The 26,424-nt window shown below is 52.7% G+C and overlaps 4 protein-coding genes across 12 annotated transcripts in view; 3 read left to right on the top strand and 1 right to left on the bottom strand.

Moving 5' to 3' along the window:
- CACNA2D2 (calcium voltage-gated channel auxiliary subunit alpha2delta 2) overlaps nucleotides 1–9,023 on the top strand; it is a 139,742-nt gene extending 130,719 nt beyond the window's left edge. For 2 of the 8 annotated variants that reach the window (XM_053598433.1, XM_053598429.1), the window contains 16 exons: nucleotides 1,298–1,358; nucleotides 3,648–3,745; nucleotides 3,955–4,045; nucleotides 4,154–4,216; nucleotides 4,348–4,451; nucleotides 4,733–4,831; nucleotides 4,921–5,009; nucleotides 5,295–5,342; nucleotides 5,594–5,665; nucleotides 5,759–5,911; nucleotides 6,044–6,096; nucleotides 6,219–6,274; nucleotides 6,411–6,537; nucleotides 6,647–6,756; nucleotides 6,852–6,934; nucleotides 7,016–9,023. In XM_053598433.1, the coding sequence (XP_053454408.1) occupies nucleotides 1,298–1,358; nucleotides 3,648–3,745; nucleotides 3,955–4,045; nucleotides 4,154–4,216; nucleotides 4,348–4,451; nucleotides 4,733–4,831; nucleotides 4,921–5,009; nucleotides 5,295–5,342; nucleotides 5,594–5,665; nucleotides 5,759–5,911; nucleotides 6,044–6,096; nucleotides 6,219–6,274; nucleotides 6,411–6,537; nucleotides 6,647–6,756; nucleotides 6,852–6,934; nucleotides 7,016–7,156 (1,448 nt within the window). In that variant the 3' untranslated portion in view covers nucleotides 7,157–9,023. Of the gene's footprint in view, nucleotides 1–1,297; nucleotides 1,359–3,647; nucleotides 3,746–3,954; nucleotides 4,046–4,153; nucleotides 4,217–4,347; nucleotides 4,452–4,732; nucleotides 4,832–4,920; nucleotides 5,010–5,291; nucleotides 5,343–5,593; nucleotides 5,666–5,758; nucleotides 5,912–6,043; nucleotides 6,097–6,218; nucleotides 6,275–6,410; nucleotides 6,538–6,646; nucleotides 6,758–6,846; nucleotides 6,935–7,015 lie in introns of all 8 variants that reach the window. The other 6 variants (XM_053598431.1, XM_053598427.1, XM_053598432.1 and 3 more) reach the window with 3 other exon arrangements.
- Nucleotides 9,024–12,076: 3,053 nt separating this feature from the next.
- On the top strand, nucleotides 12,077–17,625 carry TMEM115 (transmembrane protein 115). The gene is made up of 2 exons (XM_053598424.1): nucleotides 12,077–13,475; nucleotides 16,837–17,625. The coding sequence occupies exons 1-2, from the start codon at nucleotides 12,625–12,627 to the stop codon at nucleotides 17,039–17,041; spliced, it is 1,056 nt and encodes a 351-aa protein (XP_053454399.1). The 5' UTR covers nucleotides 12,077–12,624; the 3' UTR covers nucleotides 17,042–17,625.
- Nucleotides 17,626–18,278: 653 nt separating this feature from the next.
- Nucleotides 18,279–20,366, bottom strand: LOC128591138 (transmembrane reductase CYB561D2). The gene is made up of 3 exons (XM_053598425.1): nucleotides 20,235–20,366; nucleotides 19,772–19,809; nucleotides 18,279–19,098 (listed from the first exon to the last, which is right to left on the bottom strand). Exons 1-3 carry the CDS (start codon nucleotides 20,359–20,361, stop codon nucleotides 18,595–18,597), a joined length of 669 nt encoding a protein of 222 aa, XP_053454400.1. The 5' UTR covers nucleotides 20,362–20,366; the 3' UTR covers nucleotides 18,279–18,594.
- NPRL2 (NPR2 like, GATOR1 complex subunit) lies at nucleotides 20,311–24,647 on the top strand. Of its 2 annotated transcripts, XM_053598422.1 has the most exons (12): nucleotides 20,311–20,442; nucleotides 20,799–21,201; nucleotides 21,741–21,832; nucleotides 21,916–22,084; nucleotides 22,258–22,366; nucleotides 23,024–23,160; nucleotides 23,249–23,346; nucleotides 23,467–23,503; nucleotides 23,626–23,719; nucleotides 23,795–23,912; nucleotides 24,201–24,343; nucleotides 24,434–24,647. In XM_053598422.1, the coding sequence occupies exons 1-12, from the start codon at nucleotides 20,420–20,422 to the stop codon at nucleotides 24,499–24,501; spliced, it is 1,491 nt and encodes a 496-aa protein (XP_053454397.1). In that variant the 5' UTR covers nucleotides 20,311–20,419; the 3' UTR covers nucleotides 24,502–24,647. The 2 variants fall into 2 exon arrangements, with proteins under 2 accessions (XP_053454397.1, XP_053454398.1); XM_053598423.1 differs by lacking the exons at nucleotides 20,311–20,442; nucleotides 20,799–21,201 and having other exon boundaries at nucleotides 21,317–21,832; nucleotides 21,921–22,084.
- Nucleotides 24,648–26,424: the final 1,777 nt, after the last annotated feature.

The following is a 26,424-nucleotide window of genomic DNA, read 5'->3' as shown; positions in this document are numbered from 1 at the left end:
AGAGGAGCCCCAGCAGCCATATCCTTAGGTTCACTCACAAAACCACACAAAGGCGCTCACATACAGACTCATGCAAACTCATGCATCCATGCTCACACACATCCAGGCTGTCGTATGTATATACAAACTCATGCATCCATGCTCACATACATGCTCATATATCCATGCTGATATACACAGATACCCACTTATGCATCCATGCTAACACATACTCATCCATGCTCACACATACGCTCGTGTATTCATGCTCACACATGCACACTCATGCATCCATGCTCAAACACACATACATGCTTAGGCATACATACTGACACAAAGATGCATACATGCTCACATACATGCAGGCACAGCTCGTAAGTTCAGGGCACAGACTCACTGGTGGACCCCTCAACAGCCCTCTCACCTCCCCTGGAGCCCTCAGTATTTCTTCCTGGCTGCTGTGAGTCCAAACAGGCCTTAGGAAGGTTGGAGGCCCAGCCCTTCCTCCCCCACTGCTCCTTATGTCCCCAGCCCAGGGAACTAAGTGTGCAGGTGCTAGTAGCACCCCTGTCCCCAGAATCTCTTTCTACACTGTCAGAACAGTCCCAGGCACTTTGAGGGTCTCCCTTCACCCAGGCTCTTGTCCTGGGTGGACCACCAAACTTCCATAATGCACTGCAGTCCACCCCCAGCTGCCCCCATCCGTCTCTGGTTGGACTGTCTATGCCCATGACAAACTCCTTCGGTTTGGCCATGTTGATGCCTGACACAGAACAAAAGCAAGATCTACCAAAATGCAAACAGCTGTGGCAAAGACAGATAAAAATCCGCAGCTAAAAGCCAATTCCCTTCCTCAAAGTCTCTTTGGAGGCGAAGGAAGCTCAGCATGTGTTTTTTTCCATTATGGATGTGATAAGAGTGAGACTGGCGCCTCCCCCAGACCATGCATATATATAGCAGTGTGTGTATATATATATGTGTGTGTGTGTGTCCGTGTATATGTGCTATACAGTCGTATGGAAGCATATACAGCCACGCCAAGGGACTCACTGCCGACACACGACCAGGCCCGGGCAACATATTGGCTATAACTGCCCTCCTCCTGTGATGCTGTAGTCTCCACAGGCCCTCCACCCCTCCTAGCCCATCCCTTCTCTCTGGCTCGAACCTGAACGTGGAAGTGGCGGGTTCCCTCTTTGCTAGTGTCTCCCCCTCCCTCAAGCCACCCTCTCCCCTGTCCCTCCAGCCCCACAGCTCTGAACCCCCTGGCCTCCCACCTCCCCAGCCCCCGCCAGATAACCCCCCATTTCTGTTGCAGATTTTGAGTTCCTGCTCCCCAGCAGCTTTGAGTCTGAAGGACATGTTTTCATTGCTCCCAGGTAGCTTGCGTGTGGCCTTGCTGAGGTGTCCTCCCTTACCCCACCTGCCCCAGCCCTGCCTCCTGCACCGCTGCCTGGAGCTCTGTGTGTCTGTCCTGTGCAGTGTTGCCCCCAGCTCTCTGTACATAGTCCGGTATGCATGGCTGTGTGCATACCCAGGCCATGTAGCTGCACCAAGCAGCAGTGGCCAGTGATCCCACAGCTCCAGCTCCCACCAGGCCTGGGGTGGGAGGGCTCTGAACTCTTTGCTGACCTTCCCTGCTCTCCCAGGTAACCAGAAAGGAGCCCTTTCCATCCTGGGCTGGCTGGCTGCAGCATGCCCCTTGCTGGGCAGCTGCTGCTCTGGTTTGTGGTGTCCTTCCTATCCCTTGACCCTGTACCCCATTGTTGTCCTGTGTCAATGTTTGTGTGGGTCTGGGGACTGAGCCAACCAGAGCCCCTGTCTGCAGTGCTTAATCTGGGTATGGTGGCTCAATGGGGGCAGGGGAAAAGGGGAATGCAGGGGCTTTGAAGCAGTTGCTTTGGCAAGTGAGGGGTTAGGGCCCAGAGTAGTTCCAGGTCTAGACCATCCCTGGAGTGCACACACCCTCTGCCTTTGGCCCACATCTGAGGAGGCCACAGGCCCTGGGTGCTGCGACCTGGGCTCTGAATGAGGGCAGGTGGATGGGTGCAGCTAACAAGAGACCAATGGGCACTCTCAGGCACCACATGGGGACTCTGGACACTCCTAACCTCTGTGTGTATGCACGTGTGTGCATGCACCCACAAATTTCTCTGTGACTCTCTTTGTAAATGTTTATATATGTGAGTCATTGTGTATGTATATAAGAGACTGAGTGTAAAACGTGGGGAGGACTCTGTGCACTAGTGACTATGGGAAGGTGCAAAAAGGCCTGCGTAGCCCGGGTGACCCTGAGGAAGCTCTCTGCAGGCAAGGACCTTGTTCGTTTTTGTCACTTCTGTATCTTTGGCTTGGAAGAGCTCCATAAATGTGTATAGAGTCAACTATTCATTCTAAGTACCTCATAGATGTGAATGTGCATATTGTGTATACAGGAGAAGCCACAAGTGACCTGGTGTATCTCAAGCACAGCAGTATGGGTGTCACTCTGGGTATGATGGATGGGCCTTCAGGCACAGAGGCACAGGTTGTACACTGCACAAAGACCTCAGGGGCCTGGGAGTGTGTGAGGGCTAAGACCCAGTCCCAGGTGCCTTCACCAAGCTATAGGCCCTAGTTATGGCCTGGGAAAGTGGCACTTTTTGTGTGTGTGTGTGTGCGAGTGTGTGTGTGTGTTATGTCACCCTTGGTAGAGTGCTATGGCATGACAGCTCACAGCAACCTCAAACTCTTGGGCTTAAGTGATTCTCTTGCCTCAGCTCCCAAGTAGCTGGGACTACAGGCGCCCGCCACAGTGCCTGGCTATTTTTTGTTGTAGTTGTCATTGTTGTTTAGCAGGCCCAGGCTGGATTTGAACCCACCAACTATGGTGTATGTGGCCAGCGCCCTAGCCACTGAGTTATGGGTGCCGAGCTGAAAGTGGCACATTTTTAAATTTACACAGTAACTGCCATATGGGACAACTAGGGGGTCACTGGTGGCAGAGGTGTGTGAGCAATCAGGCAACAGAGGCGGCTTAGTCTATCAAGGAAGAGGGACTGCTCACGAATACTCCCTAGGTAGGGAACAAAGCCCCAAGCAAGCCCCCTCATGCCCCACAGGCCATGTTCTCTGAACCCAGTGAGGGTCTTGAGGAGGTAAAGGATTTGGCCTGCCCATCTCATGGGGGAGAAAGCATTCCAGCATTCCCACATGTTCCCATTAACTTCCCAATGCCCTCTGTGGGATGGTGAACAAAGTGAGTCTTAGTGAGCTAGAGTGAAGTTGCCCAAAAGCATACAGTCAGAAAAAGGCAGAATGAGATCTTAGACTTGGACTGACAAAAGCCAGTGCTGGTACTCCGGTCCCACCTTATGCCCACGGAGGGTTTCAGGGCATACAGGTGGATGGGCTAACCACCAGATATTTCCTGGAAGCCACAACAGGAGAGATGGAAGGCTCTACAGGGCTGCCCAGGAGAGAAAACCTGCCAGAGTAGAGGAAGCAGACCCTCATTCTCTTGTGTCAGCTCTGTTTCAACTCAGTCCCAAGCAGCCTATAACAACACATGTGCCTCTCCCTGAGGCCTGGGCTTCTCAGAAATGGTCAGGCAGGCCTATTGGGAAGCCTTGACTCCACAGCCCTCTCCAGCCCCCCAAGCCCACTCTTCTTGCCCCTCCCACCCCCAGAGAGTATTGCAAGGACCTGAATGCCTCAGACAACAACACCGAGTTCCTGAAAAACTTCATTGAGCTTATGGAGAAAGTGACTCCAGACTCCAAGCAGTGTGAGTGCCTGGCAGGGTAGCTGGATCTTGGCAATGCCCAAGCAGCATGGGGGTAGCAGAGACTGGTCAAGATGTCAAAAATATGCAGGCCCAAGCCAAGGGCTGGTTCTGGGCCAGGTCATGGGCAAGGCTTCTGGTGGAACCTTGGGGTAAGAGTGGGCAGAGAGCTGCAGGAAGACACCCATTCCATCCCTGGCCTCCTGTTCCAGGCAACAACTTCCTCCTGCACAACCTGATCTTAGACACTGGCATCACACAGCAGCTGGTGGAACGTGTGTGGCGGGACCAGGATCTCAACACGTAGGCACCACCCAGCCTATAGGGACAGGAGGTTGGGATGGCCCCAGATGCCCTGGTCCAGCCCCCCAAAAGGAAGGCCTATGACCCCATCTCCCTGTTGCCCCCCAGGTACAGCCTGCTGGCTGTGTTCGCTGCCACAGACGGCGGCATCACCCGAATCTTCCCCAACAAGTAAGTGACCTACAACCTGCCCCTGTCTGGGACCCTATCTGTCCTGCTGCACAGAGGCCTCCTTATACCTATTGAGACCACTGTTCCCCAAAACCACCCCTTACCCACCGCCTCTGCCTCTGGTGCTCCAGGGCAGCTGAGGACTGGACAGAGAACCCTGAGCCTTTCAATGCCAGCTTCTACCGCCGCAGCCTGGATAACTATGGTTATGTCTTCAGGCCCCCACACCAGGATAGTAAGTGTCTACCCAGGGGGCCCAGAAGTAGGTGGGAAGCCTCAGTTTCCCTATCTGCTCAGGCCAGGGCTGTGTTCTGTTCTCTGAGGCCCCTCCATCACGCAGCTGTCTGAGACCAGGCCAGATGTAAGAGAGGGATAGGCTGTGCTAAACACTATGCTGGGTGCTGGGTACTTAGGTGGAGTCAGCCCTGAGTTGGGCTCCTGGGTTTATAGGACCCAGCAGGGCAGGGTCACTGTGGCTGCCAGCTGCCACTCCTAACTGCCGCATCCCACCCCCAGCCCTGTTAAGACCGCTGGAGCTGGAGAATGACACAGTGGGCATCCTTGTCAGCACAGCTGTGGAGCTCAGCCTAGGTGGACGCACACTGAGACCAGCAGGTGGATACCTGGGATGGAGGTGGGGAAAGAGACAGTGGGCAGGGTGCTGCTGGGCAGATAGCACTGATGGTCTTTGCTCTCTCCCAAAGTGGTGGGCGTCAAGCTAGACCTAGAGGCTTGGGCTGAGAAGTTCAAGGTGCTAGCCAGCAACCGTACCCACCAGGAGCAGCCTCAGAAGGTATCTGGGCAGGGGAGGGGGCAGTATACCCAACATTGCCCTTTCTGGAGTCCCCAGGAACCCCTACCAAGCTTCCCAATCAGAGTGGCTTCAGCATCTATGGCAGTGGTTCTCAACCTTCCTAATGCCATGAATACAGTCTAAAGGGGTCGCAACCCACAGGTTGAGAACTGCTGATATGGGGAGGCCAGAGCAGCTGCAGATGGCCCGGGGACCCAGGTGTATAGGTGATGGGAGGGAAGAACACTGGTGGGAGGCTTACAGTCCTCATTCTCTGCCCAGCAGTGCGGCCCCAGCAGCCACTGTGAGATGGACTGTGAGGTTAACAATGAGGTGCGTGTGCTCTAAACCCACTCTGGACCCCCTACCTTACCCCACTCCCAGACTTCATAGTTCCAACTGCAACTCCTAACCCATCCCTTGGCCTGAGTTTCAATGTCACCCTGACTTCACAGTCTTACTGGGACTGGGGGAAATAACACCCCCCTCACCCTGAACCACTGGACTGCCAGGGCCTGGGGTAGAGCCTGTCAGCTCTAGATCTGAGCCCCTCTCCATTTTTCTCCCCCTTACCTACCTCTCAGGACCTACTCTGTGTCCTCATTGATGATGGGGGATTCCTGGTGCTGTCAAACCAGAACCAACAGTGGGACCAGGTGAGGGTCAGAAAGGAGTAGGGAGGGATTTAAGCCTTCTGGGGGCATGGCACTACCAGTCCTGTGACCATGGCTCCCTCCCAAAAACCCTAGGTGGGCAGATTCTTCAGTGAGGTGGATGCCAACCTGATGCTGGCACTCTACAATAACTCCTTCTACAGTCGCAAGGAATCCTATGACTATCAGGCAGTGTGCGCCCCTCAACCCCCTGGCAACCTGGGTGCTGCATCCCGGGGTGTCTTTGTGGTGAGTCCCCAGGAATGGAGGGACTGGAAGATCTGCCCACAGATGACCCTCCCATCTCTGACATTTGGTAGAGCTGGGGGTGACCTGGGGCAAGGGGCAGTAGTGGCAGTCATGCCCCCCTCTCCCCTGTAGCCCACCATTGCAGACTTCCTTAACCTGGCCTGGTGGACCTCTGCTGCGGCCTGGTGAGTCCTGCAGAGGGATGTGGGTAGAGAAGGTAGTCCCTGGCCAGGAGACTGCAAAAGAGAAGTGAGTAAGGGCATTGGCCTCTTCTGACCACCTCCACTCGGTGCCTCGTGCCCTACAGGTCTTTATTCCAGCAGCTTCTCTATGGCCTTATCTATCACAGCTGGTTCCAAGCCGGTAAGTAGGTCTTTGGACGCCCCCACCTCAAATCCCGGTCCCCAACTGGGGAGCAAAGGCTACACCGGAAGGGCGGGTCTACCAGAGCCGGGAGCGTGTCCCGTAGGCGGGGCTGAGGCTTTTTGGTCTGTCGCAGACCCAGCAGAGGCCGAAGGGAGCCCGGAGACGCGGGAGAGCAGCTGCGTCATGAAACAGACCCAGTACTACTTTGGCTCGGTCAACGCCTCCTACAATGCCATCATCGACTGTGGAAACTGCTCCAGGTGCTTGCGGCGGGCTGCCCTATGGGGAAGCCAGACCCTCGGGAAGGGCGGGGTCGCAAGAAGTGGTGGGGCGCCGCCCAACGCCCAGGCTGTTGCTGCCTCCATCCAGGCTGTTCCACGCGCAGAGACTGACCAACACCAACCTTCTGTTCGTGGTGGCTGAGAAGCCGCTGTGCAGCCAGTGTGAGGCTGGCCGGCTGCTGCAAACAGAAACACACTGTATCCTGTCCCTGCCCTCCCCGCCGCCCGCACCCCCTCTTGCCCCGTGCACCCTCTCGGTGCTGCCACCTCCTTGACTCCCCACCCATGCCCAGCGGACGGCCCGGAGCAGTGTGAGCTGGTGCAGAGACCACGATACCGGAGAGGCCCGCACATCTGCTTCGACTACAACGCAACGGTGAGGGGCGGGGCGGCGGACTTGAACATCCTATGACCTTGCGCCCTCCCAGGCTGAACAGCTTCGTGTCTTTCCCCTCAGGAAGATACCTCAGACTGTGGCCGCGGAGCCTCCTTCCCGCCGTCGCTGGGCGTGCTGGTCTCCCTGCAGCTGCTGCTTCTCCTGGGCCTGCCGCCCAGGCCACAGCCTCAAGTCCACACTCATGCCTCTCTCCGCTTCTGAGCGCTGCTCTGCCCCACTTCCACCTGGCCTCCTCGTCTCTCTCCTACCCTCCCGCCCTGCACTCCCTACCTTAGAGCCTCGTCCCTCCCTCACTAAAGGACCTGAGCTCACCAGGCCCTGAGAGTCTATGCCTTGGGGTGGAGGAGTCCCAAAGAAGGATGCCACAGGTCTTTGGCACTCTAGCCTTGTTTCATCACTAAACTGTTCAAGTGTCCCCAGACCATTCATTCCTGCTGGGCTCACCCCCAGTAGGATAAGACAGGGAAGCCACATGTACTGGTGCCAAACCAGATCTCTGCTGCCCACCCTGCCTGGAGTCTCCCTATGTGTGGAGAACCTGCCTCAGTTGAACTACTCTAACCTGGCCTTTCTGTCCTGCCCAAACCTGGTTTCTGTGAGAGTGGAGGAAGGTGAGATGGGTAGTTTGAGGCCTGTGCATCCCCGCTTAAATCTTAGCAGGAAAGAGGTCCTGGGGAAGCCCAGAATGGGCTCCTGCCCTTTTCAGGCCTAAGCCTTGTACCCCCATGCCCAGCAGGTGTCAGGACAGTCACAGTGATGGAGATTTAGATACAACTCCATACACACCTGGAATTCTGAGGTCAGAAACTAGACTCAGACATACCCCAGAAGGCATGCACCTGTGCACACACACACAGACATGCACACACCATGGGGTAGAGTAGGGGTGGGGGCACACAAAGCCTTATTTATGGCAAGGGGTTCATGGGAGGTTGGCACCGGCACACTCCATCTCCTGCTCATCTGCCTCTGATCTGAGCTGCAGCCTAGGTGGTCCTCCCATCTCTAAAGCTGAATGTCAAACAGTGCCAAATGCTGGGGTAGGGAGTGAAGAACTCTCTGTCCCACCCCTAGCTACTAGAGTCCCCCAAGTGCCCCTCACCTCTCCAGGTGCTCATTATAACCATTTCTCATTAATGTTGGGACCCCAGTGGTACCACATGCCGCTGCCTGCAGCCCTCAGCAGATGAACTCCCACCAGACATTGCTCTTTGCCCTAAGCAGGGGTGATTTAGGTAGTCTCTCCTGGCTCAGCCTTTCCACCCCCAATCTGGCCATCACACCCTTAGGCCTGTGCCTACTCCCTCTGTCTTTCCCATATCCACAAATACTCCCTGCCCCCAGGAGGCCAAACTGCCCCTCCCCTGCTGAACACACACCCTGTGCACACACGGAGGTGGGGCCTGGGCACAGCTCTTCATATCATTCATTCTGGTCATTCCCCCTAAAGGCATCCCAGTTTGAGGGCCAGTGGGGGAACTGAGGCAAGGGGATGTAGCCATGGGGCTCAGAAGGACTGGGCGGAGGGGGGAGGGTGATACATTAATTAATGGCTCCGTTAATTAATGTCATGTTGCTTGTCGCTTTCTCAGTGTGTGTGTATGGTCCATGCCCACTGCTGGTGCCAGGGGGGTCATCCATGATATGCACCCAGCCTGGATTCCAGTTGTGTCCTGCAGGGGCATGTGTGTAACTGTAGTGTAGTCAGGTGCTCAATGGAGAATATAACAATTTAAAAAAAAATACAGAAAAATAAATATATATTTTAAGTTTAAAAAACAGAAAAACAGACAAAACAATCCCCATCAGGTAGTTGTCCATCCCCCAGCTAGGTCTTACTCTTTCCATCACCACCTGACCTGGCTGCTCCCTCACCTTGGACTGGGGGCCATTTCCTTTTCTCTGCCCTTTTTTCGGTTCTATTTTGTACAGAAGTCGGAAAAACAACAGTGACAAAAAAGTCAAGAAACTTTGTAAAATATTGTGTGTGTGATTCCTTGTAAAATATTTTCAAATGGTTTATTACAGAAGATCGGTTATTAAATAATGTTCATATTTTCACTTCAAATGGTTCTCATCCACTGTATTTACCTGGGGGTGAGGACTGGGTAGCTATAAAGACAGGTGGCCAGGACCTCAGAAACCCATTTACTGCTCTGTTGCCAGTGAAGGCCTTAGCAGCCCAAGTCCCTGGTAGCCAAAGGCCATGATGCTTCCAGCGCCTACCATGTGCCAGTCCCTTGATGTATTTTGTCTCATGTCATCTTCACTAAAGCTTCCAAGAAAAAAGCTGTCTTTTTTTTTTTTTTTTTAGAGACAGTCTCAAGCTGTCACCCTGGGTAGAGTGCCATAGCATCATAGCTCATAGCAACTATTGGGCGCAAGTGATCCTCTTGCCTCAGTTTTTTCTATTTTTTTATAGAGACAAGGTCTCATTTTTGCTCAGGTTGGTCTCAAACTCAGGAACTCAAGCAATCTACTACCCACCTCAGCCTCCCAGAGTGCTAGGATTACAGGTGTAAGCCACCAGCCTGGCCCAAAAAGCTGTCTTTTAAAAAATAACAATATGGGCAGCGCCTGTGGCTCAGTGGGTAGGGCACTGGCCCCATATACCAAGGGTGGCAGGTTCGAACCCAGCCCCAGCCAAACTGCAATAAAAAACGTAGCCGGGGCGGCGCCTGTGGCTCAGCGGGTAGGGCGCCGGTCCCATATGCCGGAGGTGGCGGGTTCAAACCCAGCCCCGGCCAAATTAAAAAAAAAAAAAAAAAAAACGTAGCCGGACATTGTGGCGGGTGCCTGTAGTCCCAGCTACTTGGGAGGCTGAGGCAAGAGAATTGCCTAAGCCCAGGAGCTGGAGGTTGCTGTGAGCTGTGACACCACAGCACTCTATCGAGGGTGACAAAGTGAGACTCTGTCTCTAAAAAATAAATAAATAAATAAATAAAAATAACAATAAAGGCCTCCAGAGCCTCAAGGCCAGGGCCCTGGAGGAAAGAAGAGAGATGTTGCCTGCTTGGGAAGAGGGTGTCTGGCTACTGCGTCAAACCACCCCCTCCTGGGGCTAACAGGCCCTCTGCCTGGAGTGAGGAATAAGTACCTGGCCCACATCCAGACCTCTGCACTCTCCTGATGGAGGGGCTAGTCAAGCTATCCAGAGGAAGTAAGGAACCATAGCTCCCGCCTTGCCCAGAAGAAGCCCAAGGCCACAGCTGCTCACTGCTGGAGTTCTAAGGTGAAGCACTTTCTACGAATCCTCTTTGGCCTACACCTTTTTTCATTTTAATCCAAAGCATCTTAGTAGCCAACCTAATGTGAACTTGATGTTCTCTTCATGGGGAGAAAGAATTACAACCACCAACCTAGATGTTCCCCCCTTGCAGGGGACTCTGCTCACTCGGCATTTACCCCACTGAGTCCTCACCACAATCTTTGGGATGAGTACTATTTATCCCCATACTGCAGATGAGCAAACTGAAAGAAGAAAAATCTTTTCCCCCCAGGTGACAAGGGTAAAAATTCTGCAAAAGTTTCAGAGACAAGGTACCACAGGAAGGGGAACTTTGAATGTTAAGTAGATGGAACAGGGCATTCTAGACCTCAGCCAAGACAGGGCTTTCCTCGTTCCTCTGCAGGAGTTAGCTGCAGAGCAATGCCTAACCTACAACCCTCAATAATGCCACTCTGGTGCCCTGCAACAGCCCCTGAAGTCCTAGAGTAGGGTTACCAGAAAAAAACACAGCATGCCCAATTTTGAATTTCAGATAAAAGTTTTCATTATGGAATTGTGTTTCAAATATTTTATGGGGCATACCTCTACTAAAAAATTTGGGATATGCTTATACTAAAAAAGTATTCATTCCTTATCCAAAATTCAAATATGACTGACTGCCCTGTATTTTAATTTGCTAAATATGACAACTCTACCCAGGTGTGGCATCTAGTGGGAACCCAGACTCTACGGATAAAAGGTGTCAACACCCTTTGTAACCGGTACTCTATTCACACATCCAGCAGTTGTACTAAGATCGGTGGCTGAAAAGAAGGGATTCTGCACTTTATAGACGTTCTTTGTCATATAATTAAATGCACACTTCTTAAAAATTACTCAATGGCCAGGCACCTATAATCCTAGCACTCCAAGAATACAAGGCAGGTGGATCGCTTGAGCTCAGGAGTCAGAGACCAGCCAGAGCAAGAGTGAGAACCGCCTCTACCAAAAACTAGCATAGAAAAACTGGCCGGACATCTTGCCAGGTGCCTGTTGTCCCTGCTACTGGAGAGGCTGAGGCAAGAGGATTGCCCGAGCCCAAAAGATTGAGGTTGCTGTGAGCTATGATAATGCCACAGCACTCTACCCAGGAGACAGAGTAAGACTTGGTCTCCAAAAAATGTTACACAATATAGAGGTGGGGGAAAGTTTGCAACCTGTCAGCAGCCACTATTGCATGAAATGCGGTCAGGGCTAGAGACTTGTGGGAGACCTGTCTTCTTTGGCCAGAAATCAGAAGTCTCTGGTGGGTAAGAAAGTCACTGAAAGAAGGCAGCCCAGCCTCACCCCTTTGTGGGAACTCTGGGTTCAGGTAGCAAGTCCATCTCACTTTTGTAAAGAGGGTGTCTCGTATGTTATCCAAGCTGGCTTCAAATGATCTTCCCACCTTGCCATCCCAAGGCTCTATAATTACATAGGTAAGCCTGGCTTCTGTCCCCTAGAAGATTCTGTATCGTCTCTATTTTTACAGTCCATAAAACTGTGTTTCAAAAAGGCTCAGGAAGTTGGCCAATGCCACTCAGCCACCAAGGCAGAGCAAGGATTCTAGCCTGGGTCAGGCCACGTTCAACAGAACACGGAGGTTCAGAGTCAAGTAAACACACCAGGACCATCTAACATCCTCACTCATACAAAAACACACACACTCCGATGTACATGGATAAAATACTCTTCCCAGGGAATTCAGCAAGTGTTTGACCTCAAGCACAGCAGCCCTGGGGCCTTTGGAAGTTAATGTCGCGAGAACTCGCGGGAACGGCGCCTGAGAACTACAACTCCCAGCACACCCGCCTCTCCCTGCCTCCTGGGATTTGTAGTTCTACCCAGAACCCTGTTCGGCTAGCCATTAACTGCGGCCAAGGGCTCCGTATCCCAGCATACCGGGGAACCGGAAAACAGGCGCTCAGACGGCAGCCCGCTGCCGCCCGGGGCGCGCAGGCGCAGCACGCCTGTTTGTCGGCCCTGAGAAGGGAGGTACTGTAGATTCCGAGAGGGAAGCCAAGCGGGAGCTAAGCAGGTTTGGCTTGGGCACAGAACGAAGCACCCGTCCCTTGCGAACCGAAGAGCCCAGGAGTTGATGGAGGAGGCTCAGTCCTGAGATCAGCGCCAGCCCAGCCGGTCAGGCGTGGGGCCTACAGGAAGGGCAGGCAGGCGTACCAAATCTGCCCAGGGCCTTCCTTCAGGTCCCCGGCGAAGGGCTTAGGCTCTGGCACGCCGACAAAGCCCGGCTCGGCCCCGCGGAACCAGAACCCGATCCAGTCAGAAGCAGAGACTTCACCAGGGTCATAGGCCAGTGACTAAGCCAAGCCTGGGCCTCCCATCGGGGCCGGACTAGGACTAGGCCCCGGGGAGGCCCCCTAGTCCACCAGACCATTTCTTCCGGTCAACACTCGCTGGGAAGATGCAACGCGCCCTGCCAGGTGCCCGCCAGCACTTGGGAGCCATCCTGGCCAGTGCTAGTGTGGTGGTGAAGGCGCTGTGCGCAGCGGTACTTTTCCTATACCTGCTCTCCTTCGCTGTAGACACGGGCTGCCTGGCGGTCACCCCAGGCTATCTCTTTCCGCCCAACTTCTGGATCTGGACTTTGGCCACCCATGGGCTGATGGAACAGCACGTATGGGACGTAGCCATCAGCCTGGCCACAGTGGTGGTAGCCGGGCGTTTGCTGGAGCCCCTCTGGGGGGCCTTGGAGCTGCTCATCTTCTTCTTAGTGGTGAATGTGTCTGTGGGGCTGCTGGGGGCCTTTGCCTACCTCCTCACCTATATGGCTTCCTTCAACTTGGTGTACCTATTCACTGTCCGTATCCATGGAGCCTTGGGCTTCCTAGGTGGTGTCCTGGTGGCACTTAAGCAAACCATGGGGGACTGTGTGGTCCTGCGAGTGCCCCAGGTGCGCGTCAGTGTAGTGCCCATGCTGCTGTTGGCGCTGTTGCTATTGCTGCGCCTTGCCACAGTGCTCCAGAGCCCAGCATTGGCTTCATATGGCTTCGGGCTGCTCTCCAGTTGGGTGTATCTACGCTTCTACCAGCGCCATAGCCGGGGCCGAGGGGACATGGCTGACCACTTTGCTTTCGCCACTTTTTTCCCTGAGATCCTGCAACCTGTGGTGGGGCTGTTGGCGAACTTGGTTCATGGCCTCCTGGTGAAGGTAAAGATATGCCAGAAGACAGTGAAGCGGTATGATGTGGGTGCCCCATCCTCCATCACCATCAGCCTCCCAGGCACAGACCCTCAAGATGCAGAGCGGAGAAGGTACTGTGAAATCTTCCAAATCTTGGCAAGCTAGCATTGGTCAAGTCACATGCCTTCTGTTGATGTGTTCGCTGTACATAGGTTGGAGACCTAGAGTTAGGTGTTGGGGCAGATTCAGAAAGGGATAAAATTCATTCTTTGGCCTTGAAGAATTCAGCATTTAAGTATGTGTGCTCCAGGAGGTGCTTTTCTCACCCTTGGGCCATTTAATGAATCTCAAGAAACGCAGTTTCCTTTTGTGCTGTATGAGGGGTTCATGGAGGTACACATAACCTGGGCCTTGCCTCAGAACCTCCTAGACTCTGGTCCTCTGGGAGCTAGAAAACTTGCTGGTCTTTTGTCCCCTATGAGGAAGGAACAGGGAAGAAGGCCTGGGATACTTAAAAGGTGGTCTGGGCCACTCATTCATTTCCAAATTCTAAACTATGTTCTCTTTCTGGGCCTTAATTCAAATCTTGTGCTTCTCTGCTACTTACTTATTTATTGAAAGGGAAGTTTGGGTTATTACCAGATTTACCTATCCACTAGCAGGTATGTGTCACCAAAACCAGAGACAGGCTACATGACCCACCAGGGGAGCCTGCTGACCACACCAGAGAGTGGAAGCTGACCTTTCGTCATCTGTAAACCAAGCCATCTGCAGCATCAGGAGTCCTGGCTGAATTATTCACTGGATGTACTTTGGCCAGGGCAGGACAGATCTCTCTTTTTTATTATTTATTTATTTTTTCAGTTTTTGGCCGGAGCCGGGTTTGAACCCGCCACCTCCGGTATAGGGGGCCAGCACCCTACTCCTTTGAGCCACAGGCGTGCCCAAGATCTTTTTTAATTCAACTCTTTCTCTGGGGGCAGCTCCTGTGGCTCAAAGGAGTAAGGCACCGGCCCCATATGCTGGAGGTGGTGGGTTCAAACCCAGCCCTGGCCAAAAACTCTTTCTCTGCCAGGTCCGTGAACTCACCCAAGTGGTCCCAGCTTCTGCAAGATCCACAGCTCCAATTCCAACATTATCCTAGAGTTTGGGGGTTTTTTTGTTTTTGTGGTGGGGCCACAGTCTCACTTTGTCACCCTTGGTAGAGTGCTATGGCATTATAGCTCACAGCAATCTCAAACTCTTGGACTCAAGCAATCCTCTTGCCTCAGCCTCCCAAGTAGCTGGAACTACATGCTGCCACAATGCCCAGCTATTTTTAGAGGCAGGGTCTTGCTCTTGCTAAGGCTCACCTCGAGCTCCTGAGCTCAAGCACTCCCTCTACCTCAGCCCCACAGAATGCTAGGATTACAGGTGTGAGCCACTGTACCTGGCCCTATCTTTGAGTTTTTTGAAGCAATTACTTGAATAGTGAAATCTAGGGCAGGCTTTGTTCCTTTGCATTTGTCAAGGCTCCTGCTTTTACTCACCTGTGAAATGGGTTCTTGGGAGGAAGCTTTATGAATTCAGCTGAAGCGTTATCTGCTTACTCTCCGTGGAGCTGTGGAATTGAGTGTGGGACACATCACTTTCTCAGAGGAGTTTCTAGCTGGGGAAAGGCCACAGCTTACCATGATCCAAGGTGCTAGGTGTCTAAAAGTACATACAGCCTGCTACAGGGTATAATTTGGGGCCCTACAGATTGGGTCTCTATAGGTAGTAAGTTTTAAAGACAGATGTCTCTTTTACCTGATTCAATAGAAGAGACGGTCAGGAGAGCTGGGCCTGGTAGGAACTGACCTGCCCTCAGGGCATTGTTGACACCTCCTCCAGTGAAAGGTCTTGGATTGTTAAGGTTGGCTGGACATTGAGAAAACCTTTGCCCAGGCCCAAGTAAATGGATGGGAGACAGGGAAGTCAAAAGGTGGGTTCTTGGCAGAGCCTTAGCATGATTGGCTTACATGGAGGTGGGGGTTATATCTCCAGTCAGTTTGACATCTAACTACTTACCACTTCAATTCCAAAGAGCTACTAGAAGAAGGAGACAGGGTTTCCTGTTTGTCTCTTTGGCTCTTGTGAGAGGAAGTGACTAGCATGACACTTACCTCTTTGCCTTGGCAGACTTTAGGACAGAACTGATAAGGGTATCTTTAGAAGCCTGGGTAGCAGCAGGGAGGGACTGTCCTGTCTATACTAACTTGTCATGTGCTTGGTTGGCAGGCTGGTAGAAGTGTGCTTGGAGCTTTCTATGCCCATGTCCTTGGTTCCTCTCCTGTCATGTTCCTGACATAGTGATTTTGTTTTCTGCTGGAACCTGAAAGGCTGGCTACACAAGCTGTCCTGACATTGGTAGCACAGGGAAGCTGAGGCATCAGGAGGCCACATGCTGGGTGTGTTGGCTCACAACTGTAATTCTAGCACTCTGGAAGGCCAAGGCAGGTGGATTGCTTGTGCTCATGAGTTCAAGAGCAGCCTGAGCAAGAGCAAGACCAAGTCTCTAAAAAAAAAGAGCCAGGCATTGTGGCAGGCACCTGTAGTCCCAGCTACTCTGGAAGTTGAGTCATGCAAATCGCTTGAGCCCAGGAGTTTGAGGTTGCTGTGAGCTATGACGCCCAGCCACTCTATCCAGGGTGACAAAGTAAAACTCTGTCTCAAAAAAAAAAATATATTCAAAAAGGAGCCCACAGTGGCCACTAATGGAAGTATTCCCTGGCAATGTGGGCATTCCATCTTCTTGTCGGCCCAGGTTTATATATATATACCTTCTAGTGGGCTTTCCCATCTTCCCCCAAAGTGGGGCTTCCAAGGTTCTGCTGTATAGAACCAGTGGACTCTGGTCTGTGCCATACCCATGTCAGCTGTTTTTTCTTTCTCTTCCTGCAAATATTCCGCTAAGTTCCTGCTCTAACACGGGTCTTAATGGCTTTGGGGATTCTTCTGGGAAGGAAAATAGTAGAGTCAGTTAGAAGAAAAGGGCTGACCCAAGTTGATCCTGCCTTCTGGAAGTGCTAAGTTCCAGCCTTCCCCATAAACCCTTGTCAGGAGGCTCAAGACACTCCCCTAACCATGAGAGAGGGAGAAATAACCTCTCCTTGGATATGATACCAGTGTCAGGGAGAAGCTCACATCTCCAGAGACTTGGCAGTTCTACTTATCTGCCTAGAACCCTTCCTGGTGACTGGCCTGGTGGGCAATCTGACAGACACCTAGCTGGCCTTCTCAGCCTGGAGGTGCCTGAGCAATGGAAGACTTTGTAGCCTTTGAGTTCTCATTCTGATGGCGGGGGGGCTAATCTAATCTCTGGAGAGCCCCAGGTCCTGCAGGGAGAAAGGAAAACATGGGATTCTGGAGAAGTCTAAATGATAGGGGGAGTAGTCAACCTATTGTAGAAGGGTACAAGGAATAAGCCAAGCCCAAACCCAGAGTGACCTGTCCTCTCTTCTTTCACCCCAGGCAACTGGCCTTAAAGGCCCTCAATGAGCGACTGAAAAGAGTGGAGGACCAGTCTGTCTGGCCCAGCATGGATGATGATGAAGAGGAGGCTGGGGCAAAGGTGGACAGCCCCCTGCCCTCAGACAAAGCTCCTACACCTCCAGGGAAGGGGTCTGCACCAGAATCCAGTCTAATCACCTTTGAGGCAGCTACCCCAAAGCTGTAACTCCAGACCACCTTGAGTGTAGCACCTCCTCTCCCAAGCACCCTCTGACACCCTGGAAGGCTACACAGGATACTCCAAGGCACTGGCCACTCTGAGGAGAGAGAAGGCGGCCTGCTGGGGGTTTCCATGGCCTTCTCACCAACACTACCCAGGATTTTGCTACCTGGTTTCAACTCCAGACAACCACTATGCCAGACATGGGGTCCCTGAGGGCATCAGCCAGTCCATGCCCCCATATGAGGTAGACTGTACCTCAGCAGACAGCCCGAAGCAAATGGCTGAAAGGACACTGGTGCCACAGCTCCTGGGACAGCCCTTATATCTGAAACTGGTTGCTGAGGCCCTGAGCCAAGGTGAAGATTTGCCAAATATGTTCTGGGGGCCCAGCTAGTGCAAGGCTACACATCCCAGCCCAACCCCAGAAAGACTGTGTTCATGTTGGGATTTCTTGTTTCCCTCTGCTATGGCTGTGACTGCGTCTGGACCAGAACAGCCACAGTTCCCAGGTATTTTCTACAGGACCACTTAAACAGTCAGCCAAGCCCAGCCTTGCAGTATCAATAAAGCAGTTCTTTGAGATATGACTTCTGGGCCCTGTTAGGCCACCTTGTGCAGTCCCCTCATCATCACACTTAGCTGCAAAGTTAGACAGGAACTTTACTTTGGGTTCAAAGGCTCATTCTCCATGGTGACTCCAGCTGGATAAGAAGCCCATTACCCCCGCTCCCGTTCCCCTACATGCCCACTGCCAAGCACCATTGCAGAACTGTCACCTTAGACCTTTTTATCTCCTCTCTAATCCCCAGTCAGGATGGCCTTCTGCCCCTGCCCAGATGTTCTGATGATTGAGGGCCTCTCTGTCATAAGGAGTTGTATCCATGGTTCACCTTCAAGAAAGAGTGCTTGGTGTCTGACACCTATGGAGAAAACCCGTGCCCAGCTCCCATCCTGCCATTGTGTCTATCCAATACCACAGTCTAGAGACTCCAGCATAGTGAGTAGCTGGTAGGTGGGAAGGACACACAGCTGCACCATTCACCACTACAGTTCTAGAGCCTGCTAGAACCCTGGGTGGCATGGGAGGCTCACCAGCCAGATCCTGGAGATTTATACTAGGAGAGCTTCAGCCCTTCATTGAGCAACCAGGAACAGAAAGGTCCCCATCTTGCCCAGTTGTTTGTTTTCTGATGCTGATGGCATCAACAAAACCATCCCTAACTCTGAGCTGCTCCTCCCATTGGTCTTTTCAGTCTTTTATTTTTTTTTCTTCTGAAATTTCTGGACATTTCAGTGCAAGTATGAACTGCATTGCTAGGAGGCAGTCTCACAACCTAAACTTCATTCAGATACATGATCCATATGTTCTGGAATGATGGAGACAAGGAAAAGGGAGACACTCCAGCATAAGATGCAAAAATACCACACATGGGTCTCCTCCTACCCTTGATTGATCCAGTGCCTGAGGTGTCGGAGTCAGCTGAGAAGAGTCCAGGGGTTTTTAATGGCAGTTCCCACACTAAAGGGCAAATCCAAGCCTCCCCTAAGCTGGAAGCTCATGGTTGGATCCTTTTGCGGTATAAGTAAGCATTGCTCACCTGGTTCATGATGACCAAGCTGGTGAGGACAGGGCATAGCACAGCTAGGTACCAGGCCCCACCAGTGACAGTAGCAGTGAACCAGAGTGAGCACATGCCTAACAAGAGGCTGGTGCTACCTAGCAGGTACCCAACCAGCCCGGAAGTAGCATGGTATAACTTAAGCTTCGCCAGGGGCCATCGGGGCAGCAGCTTGGGGTAGAGCAGCCCCACCCCACCTGAGCACTGCAGCCCAGCCCACAGCACAGCTAGCAGCCCTGCCTGCCCGTGCCGTGTGGCCAGGTGGGCTTTGCCAAGCTGCTCTTTGTGGAGGATGACAAGGCCGAGGCCCAGCAGTGCACATAGCAGGGCCAGGAGCTGCAGCACCCAGTGGCAGCGTGCTCGGCCCTTCCGTGAGAGGGAGCGCAGCAGTGAACTCTCAGGAGAGAACACCAGTAGTGCCTCGGTCATCAGGAAGGAGAACTGAGGAGACAGGATGGGAAACTCAAGTGAGGGTGTGCTGCTCCAGCAAAAAGGAAAAGGGATCTAGGTAACTTTATAAGCTGTCAGTGAATCTGAACTGATTCCCCTTTTTCATTATGTCCCCATTGACAAGAGTATTTGTTTGGTGGGTGAGATGGAAAACCCCATCTGGTACAGTACATTTGCCCTGAGTAAACAAAGGTGTCTCTCCACACATTTTCCTAGGTGCTTTCTGAAATGTCATCTCTTCCAAGTTACCCAGTAAACAGGAGGGTTTAAATTGTAGCAGCCATAAATAATTCACAAGCTTTGTTTCCCTGTCATGAGACTGGATACAATTTCTTGGTAAGAGCTGGCCATGTGGGTGCACTGTTTCAGGGGAAAATTAAGTGCATCACCGTAAGTTATAGTGGAAAAGAGGTACATCCAAACACAATTTCTCACCTTCGTGGATAGAGGTAGGTAAAGCCTCATTTTGTGCTTAGACAAATATGCATTTGCCCTGGGATTGATCTTGAATTCTGTGTGTTCAAGTCTCAGATATACATCACAGGCAGGAGTTGAAGTATGCAACTCCTCCAAAAGAATACTGCAAATGAGGATTAGAGGCTGCCAGGACCACCACCCATGCCAGTGCTCCCACCCTCAAGAGTTGCCCAGGCCCACTACTTACAGCCAAAGACATAAGCACAGGGTGCCAGGAGAACAGGCCTAGAATGAGAAGAGGAGACCTTATGGGGCTGAGGCAAGAAGAAAGGGATACCAGCAACCCATCACCCAAGGAGGTGCTGCCACATTGTGAGCCACCTCTTGCTGCAACAAGCTGTTCTTCCTGGCCCCTTCCTGGGTCAGAGGCCTGGCACTGTCACTCCTCTGGCAACCCTCCTATCTTCCATAGAACCAACCGAGAAACAGCTAAATAAAGCATCCAGGCAAGGAAAGAAAAACCAGGTACTCTGAGGGGCCTGGCCAGGCTGGAAGAGCCACCCAACTGCTCCACCCACTCATCCCTCCAGCATAGACAATCTCAGCCAGCCAGACCTGTTCCCAGGAGTCAGGCCCAAGGCTTCCTACTGTCCCTGCTCCCCAGTAAAACTGACCCCCCTTGCCAGAAATCAACTATGAATTCTACTTACTGGAGCCAGGCCAGGCAAGCACAGCCACAAAGATGGTAAAGCCTAGGGCCACAAAGTGGGCGGCAGCCCCAGAGGCAGTGCGCAGAGCTCGGTAGATATGTGACTCAGTCTCTGCAGAAAGTGCCATGGTCAGCTGGGCCGGTGGCTGTAGCCTGAAAGCATACTAGCGTAGGCAAAGGTCTCGAATGACCACTGTCCACTCCTCTCATTGGAAAAAAGGTTGCAGGACAGGAGTGCCACCCTCTTCCAAGAAGTTATGTTAGTAACAGTACCAAGATCAGCACCATTAACAGTCACAACATGCCAGTCGAGAACCGGCGGCCTGTCAGCACGTACCCTTATGTGAACCGGTACTATTCGCTGGTCCACCTTCCAGGTAGGACGCGCAAGGCCATATAAGACTACAAATCCCACCGTGCACCACGCCGTTGCCGACGCGAGCGCCACCTGGGAGGGCGTGGAACACGACGGGGATTGTAGGTCCCAGCTGCGTAAATCCCTTCGCGCACAGCCTCCCCGAGTGCAGTTGACCTGCTGCCCCTCCACGCTAGGGAGCTGCCTCACCCGCAGCGCCGACCTGTGCAGTGGTTCCCTCCGAAGAAACCTGGATATTCGAGGACCTGCCAGCGCACCGCCACTCCGTCGCGGAGGCACTTCACTTCCGGGTGCGACGTCTGGACTCCTGGCACAAGCTCCCCCAGCCAGCCACGCCTCTGAGTCGCGCTGCGCAGGCGCCATTGAAGAGACTGGTTTGCTGGTGTGTGCGCGCTTAAACCTGCGCCACCCTAGGGCCCTGGCCTCCGGACTGTCTCGGTCAGGTGTTTCCAGGAATTGGGGAGTCTCCACGCTCCAGGAACGAAGAATCTACGGACCCAGGCCTACTAGAGTCATGGGCAGCGGCTGCCGCATAGAATGCATATTCTTCAGCGAGTTCCATCCCACGCTAGGACCCAAGATCACCTATCAGGTGCCACCCGAGCTCGCGGGATTGGGTTGGGAGAGGGGCGGAGCTCGGAGCTCAACCGGCTGCTTGGCGGCGGTAGACCCCTTGCTGCACGCGGGGACGCCACTCCTTCATTTGCCGACAACCGTGAGCCGAGAGGATACTCAGACCCATGTCCCCTGCACCTGGCGTGACGGGGAAGACATAGGGCACATTGGTACTGGTGTTGGGAAAAGAGCCTATGGGAGGCCGGGGAGAGTGCTGTGCCCCATAAAAGGTGAGGTGAGTGACCCATAGTATCCCTGGATTATGACCTAAATGATGCATATAAGTTAGGTGAGGGAGGAGAGAATGCTCCAGATAAAGGGAGAAGCATGTGCAAAAGGTAGGAAGCAGGTGAGAACACAGCGTGTGTTTGGAAACAAAGTAGTAGTAGGCTTGAGTGGATGGCAGAGAAAGAAACACTGGAGAACAGGGCTTGGGACTGGGGTGAGGAAGGCACTCTTTGTTGTACACTCAGTACCCATGTCCTCTGAAGAGCCTGTTGACACTCCTCTCCTCAGGTCCCTGAGGACTTCATCTCCCGGGAGCTGTTTGACACTGTCCAAGTGTACATCATCACCAAGCCAGAGCTGCAAAACAAGCTCATCACTGTGTGAGGCCCTAGCTTGGGGTGGGGGGGATTCCCAGGAGGAGGGAACAGGCTTGGGGGCAGGCCTAACTCTTCCACCCATCCAGCACAGCCATGGAAAAGAAGCTGATTGGATGCCCTGTGTGCATTGAACATAAGAAATACAGCCGCAATGCCCTCCTCTTCAATCTGGGCTTCGTGTGTGATGCCCAGGCCAAGACCTGTGCCCTTGAGCCCATCGTTAAAAAGCTGGCTGGCTACCTGACCACACTGGAGGTCTGTGATGATATGGGCTTGGGTGTATGGGCAGGTAAAGTTGGGGAAAGTCTTCCCATGACTCCAGAGCCCCCTAGAATTGGAACCCTCTTAACCAGCTCAGGACCCAGACAGAGTAGCCAGCCAGCAGGGATCTTAGGATGTACCCACAATACTGTCTGTACTCTATCTAGCTAGAGAGTAGCTTCATCTCCACGGAGGAGAGCAAGCAGAAGTTGGTGCCCATCATGACCATCTTGCTGGAGGAGCTAAATGCCTCAGGCCGGTGCACTCTCCCCATTGGTATGGCCCAGCTTCTGCAAGGACAGCAAAGGGGTAGAGGAGGGATGGAAAAGTGGTAGGGGAATGTGAGGGAGAAGAACAAGAATCATGAATGAACTGGTGGTCAGGAAATAGCCATGGACTGAGGTGATAATGACCAGGGTGCAGTGCATGATGAAGATGGGAGAGCTAGTAGAGCTCTCCAGCTCTGCCCCTTGGGCATATTCCTTCCCCTTGCTGGACCTTAATTTCTCACTCCATAAAAGAGGAAGATTGAGGGTGGCACCCGTAGCTCAGTGGGTAGGGTCTGGGCCGCATACACCCAGGCTGGCAGGTTCAAACATGGTCCCAGCCAGCTAAGCAACAATGACAACTGCAACCAAAAAATAGCTGGGTGTTGTGGCAGGCGCCTGTAGTCCCAGCTACTGGGGAGGCTGAGGCAAGAGAATCACTTGAGCCCAAGAGTTTGAGTTTACTGTGAGCTGTGATGCTACGGCACTCTACCAAGAGCAACATAGTGAGACTCTGTCTCCAAAAAAAAAAAAAAAAAAAAAAAAAACAGGAAGATTGACCCTACCCAGAGCTACATGACTGCCTCGGGGATGCTGGGAGGCCTGGATGGTAACCAGGAGCCTCTTGGAAAAGGTGGTATTGAGGATATGGGTGGGGCCCCTGCAGATGAGTCCAACACCATCCACTTGAAGGTGATTGAGCAGCGTCCAGACCCTCCTGTGGCCCAGGAGTATGATGTACCTGTTTTTACAAAGGACAAGGAAGACTTCTTCAACTCACAGTGGGACCTCACTACACAACAGGTGTGCCATCCCTCCGTGAGTATCACCTGGGACTGGTCAGAGCCCTGGCCTCACCCTACTTCCTCTGACCCTCCCCTACTCTGCCCAGATACTGCCCTACATTGATGGTTTCCGTCATGTCCAGAAGATCTCAGCTGAGGCAGATGTGGAGCTCAACCTGGTGCGCATTGCTATCCAGAACCTGCTGTGAGTGGGAATAAACTCATACACAGTATAAGGTTACAAGCCAGAAAAGAGCCCAGGGGCCCGAATATGGGGACTGGGAAGGCTTGGTCCTCAGAAGCTGAGCATAGCTATCTCTCTTAGGTACTATGGTGTTGTGACACTGGTGTCCATCCTCCAGGTAGGTGAGTCTTGGGTATGGTATAATTAAATGAAGAGTAGACCATGTGGGTGGGCCAGACCAGGGCTGTGTCAGTTCCCATGCCCTTCACTCAGGCCCTTGTGCCTTCTACTACCCTCTAGTACTCCAATGTGTACTGCCCGACACCCAAGGTCCAGGACCTGGTAGACGACAAGTCCCTGCAGGAGGCGTGTCTATCCTATGTGACCAAGCAAGGTAGTAGCAGGCTCTGGGGAAGGCCATCTTGGGGAGGGGAGGGCCACCTGGCAAGTTGAACCCTGGCACCCACAGGGCACAAGAGGGCCAGTCTCCGGGATGTGTTCCAGCTGTACTGCAGTCTGAGCCCTGGCACTACTGTGCGAGACCTCATTGGCCGCCACCCCCAGCAACTGCAGCATGTCGATGAACGGTCAGAAGGGAATTCCTGTGGCATGAAGGGATTACCTGAGGGAAGGTAGACTCTCTACATCTGCCAGGAGCCCTGGATCAGAGAGGAAGCGGGGCGTGGGGGTGGGGTTGATTCCAAGCATATTCACATGGCACTGCCAGTCTAGGGAGGTTTCCTAGAGATGATGGGCTCGAAGGTCAGACTAACCACTGAGACAAAATTGAAGACAAGACTGCAGAAAAGGGTTGGCCTGCCTTTAAAAAGGCCTAGCTAGGGCATCACACCTCTCTCACCCAACCCTTACCCTAGAAAGTTGATCCAGTTTGGGCTTATGAAGAACCTCATTCGGCGACTACAGAAGTATCCTGTGCGGGTGTCTCGGGAGGAGTGGACCCACCCTGCCCGACTTTACACAGGCTGCCACAGCTATGATGAAATCTGCTGCAAGACAGGTGGAGACAGGCAGGGCAATCAGGATGGGATCAGGACAGGGTGACCAAGACAAGGCCACTGACTTACTTCACTTCTACTACCCTATTCAGGCATGAGCTACCATGAACTGGATGAGCGACTTGAAAATGACCCCAACATCATTATCTGCTGGAAATGAGACTGGTGCTGGCTAGATAGGCACATTGCTGTGGCTACTACTTCCTGCTAAGCCCTGCCTGTTACATGGAGCCAAAACAGCAGGCTAGTTCATACTGTCTGCAGTTTGATCTTACTTCTGTAAATAAAGTCATCCATTTCAACCTACCTTTATTGAGTACTACGTCTGAGCCAGCCCACCTGGCACCCAGCAGTGAATAAAACAGCCACAGGCCTGGCATGCTGGAGCATCATATGGTGGGCAGGACTGACAATGAACAAGTTAAGGTGTTTGCTAATTATAAACTGAAACAGCCAAAAAGAAACAGATGTGGGCTCAGCACCCGTAGCTCAGTGGTTGGGCATTGGCCATGTGCACTGGGGGCTGGTGGGTTCAAACCTGGCCAGGGCCTGTTAAACAGTGATGATGACAATAACAAAAAGTAGCTGGGCATCGGGGCGGGCGCCTCTAGTCCCAGCTACTTGGGAGGCTGAGGCAAGAGAATTAAGCCCAAGATTTTGAGGTTGCGGGTGGTGCCTGTGGCTCAAAGAAGTAGGGCGCCGGCCCCATATGCTGGAGGTGGTGGGTTCAAACCCAGCCCCAGCCAAAAAACTGCAAAAAAAAAAAAGAGATTTTGAGATTGCTGTGAGCTGTGACATTATGGCACTCTACCAAGGGAAACATAATGAGACTCTGTCTCCAAAAAAAGAAACAGATGTGATGAAGAAGAGTGATTTGGGGCCAGGTGTGGTGGCTCATACCTGTAATCCAGCATTTTGGGAGAATGAAGCCAGGAGTTTGAGACCAGTCATAGCAATATAGCAAGGCCCCCATCTCTCAAAAAAAAAAAAAAGGGCAGTGCCTGTGGTTCACGGAGTAGGGTACTGGCCCCATATACGGGGGGGGGGGGGGGTTTCAAGCCCAGCCCCAGCCAAAACTGCAAAAAAAAAAAAAAATTTAAAAATAGAAAAATTAGCCAGGTGTGGTAGCATGCACCTCTAGTCTCAGCTGCTCAGGAACCTAAAGCAAGGGAATTGTTTGAGCCCAGCAATTTGAGAGGCCTGGGCAATGAAATAAACAAAGTGAGACCCTATTTCCATTTTTATTTGAGATGGTCACTTTCTGTCGCTCTGACTAGAGTGCCATGACCAGCTTAGCTCGAGCAACCTGAGACTCCTGGGCTCAAGCAATCCTCCTACCTCAGCCTTCCAAGTAGCTGGGACTGCAGGTACATGTGCCATCACACCTGCCTAATTTTTCTTTCTTTTTTTTTTTAGGCAGTCTGGCTTTGTCACCCTTGGTAGAGTGCTGTGGTATCACAGCTCACAGCAACCTCAAACTCTTGGGCTTAAGCAATTCTCTTGCCTCAGCCTCCCAAATAGCTGGCTATGGGTGCCCGCCACAATGCCCAGCTATTTTTAGAGATGGGAGTCTTGCTCTTGCTCAGGCTGTTCTTGAACTTGTGAGCTCAGGCAATCCACCCACCTCGGCCTCCCAAGTGCTGGGATTACAGACGTGAGCCACTGCACCTGGCCTAATTTTTCTATTTTTGAGGCCTGGCTTTGCTCAGGCTGGTCTCGAACTTCTGACCCCAAGCAGTCCTCTTCCCTCAGCCTCCCAGACAGCTAGAATCACAGGCATGAGCCACCGTCCCTAGCTAAGAGATCCTATTTTTTTTTTTTCGTAGAGACAGAGTCTCACTTTATGGCCCTCGGTAGAGTGCCATGGCATCACACAGCTCACAGCAACCTCCAACTCCTGGGCTTAAGTGATTCTCTTGCCTCAGCCTCCCAAGTAGCTGGGACTACAGGCGCCCACCACAACGCCCAGCTATTTTTTGGTTGCAGTTCAGCCGGGGCCGGGTTTGAACCGGCCACCCTCAGTATATGGGGCCGGCACCTTACCGACTGAGCCACAGGCGCCGCCCCAGAGATTCTGTTTCTT

The sequence above is a fragment of the Nycticebus coucang genome, chromosome 8 (genome assembly GCF_027406575.1).
Source record: "Nycticebus coucang isolate mNycCou1 chromosome 8, mNycCou1.pri, whole genome shotgun sequence".
Taxonomy (NCBI): Eukaryota; Metazoa; Chordata; class Mammalia; order Primates; family Lorisidae; genus Nycticebus; species Nycticebus coucang.
Note: the sequence above shows the minus strand (reverse complement) of the source record. Positions and strands in the feature narration are given on the sequence as shown.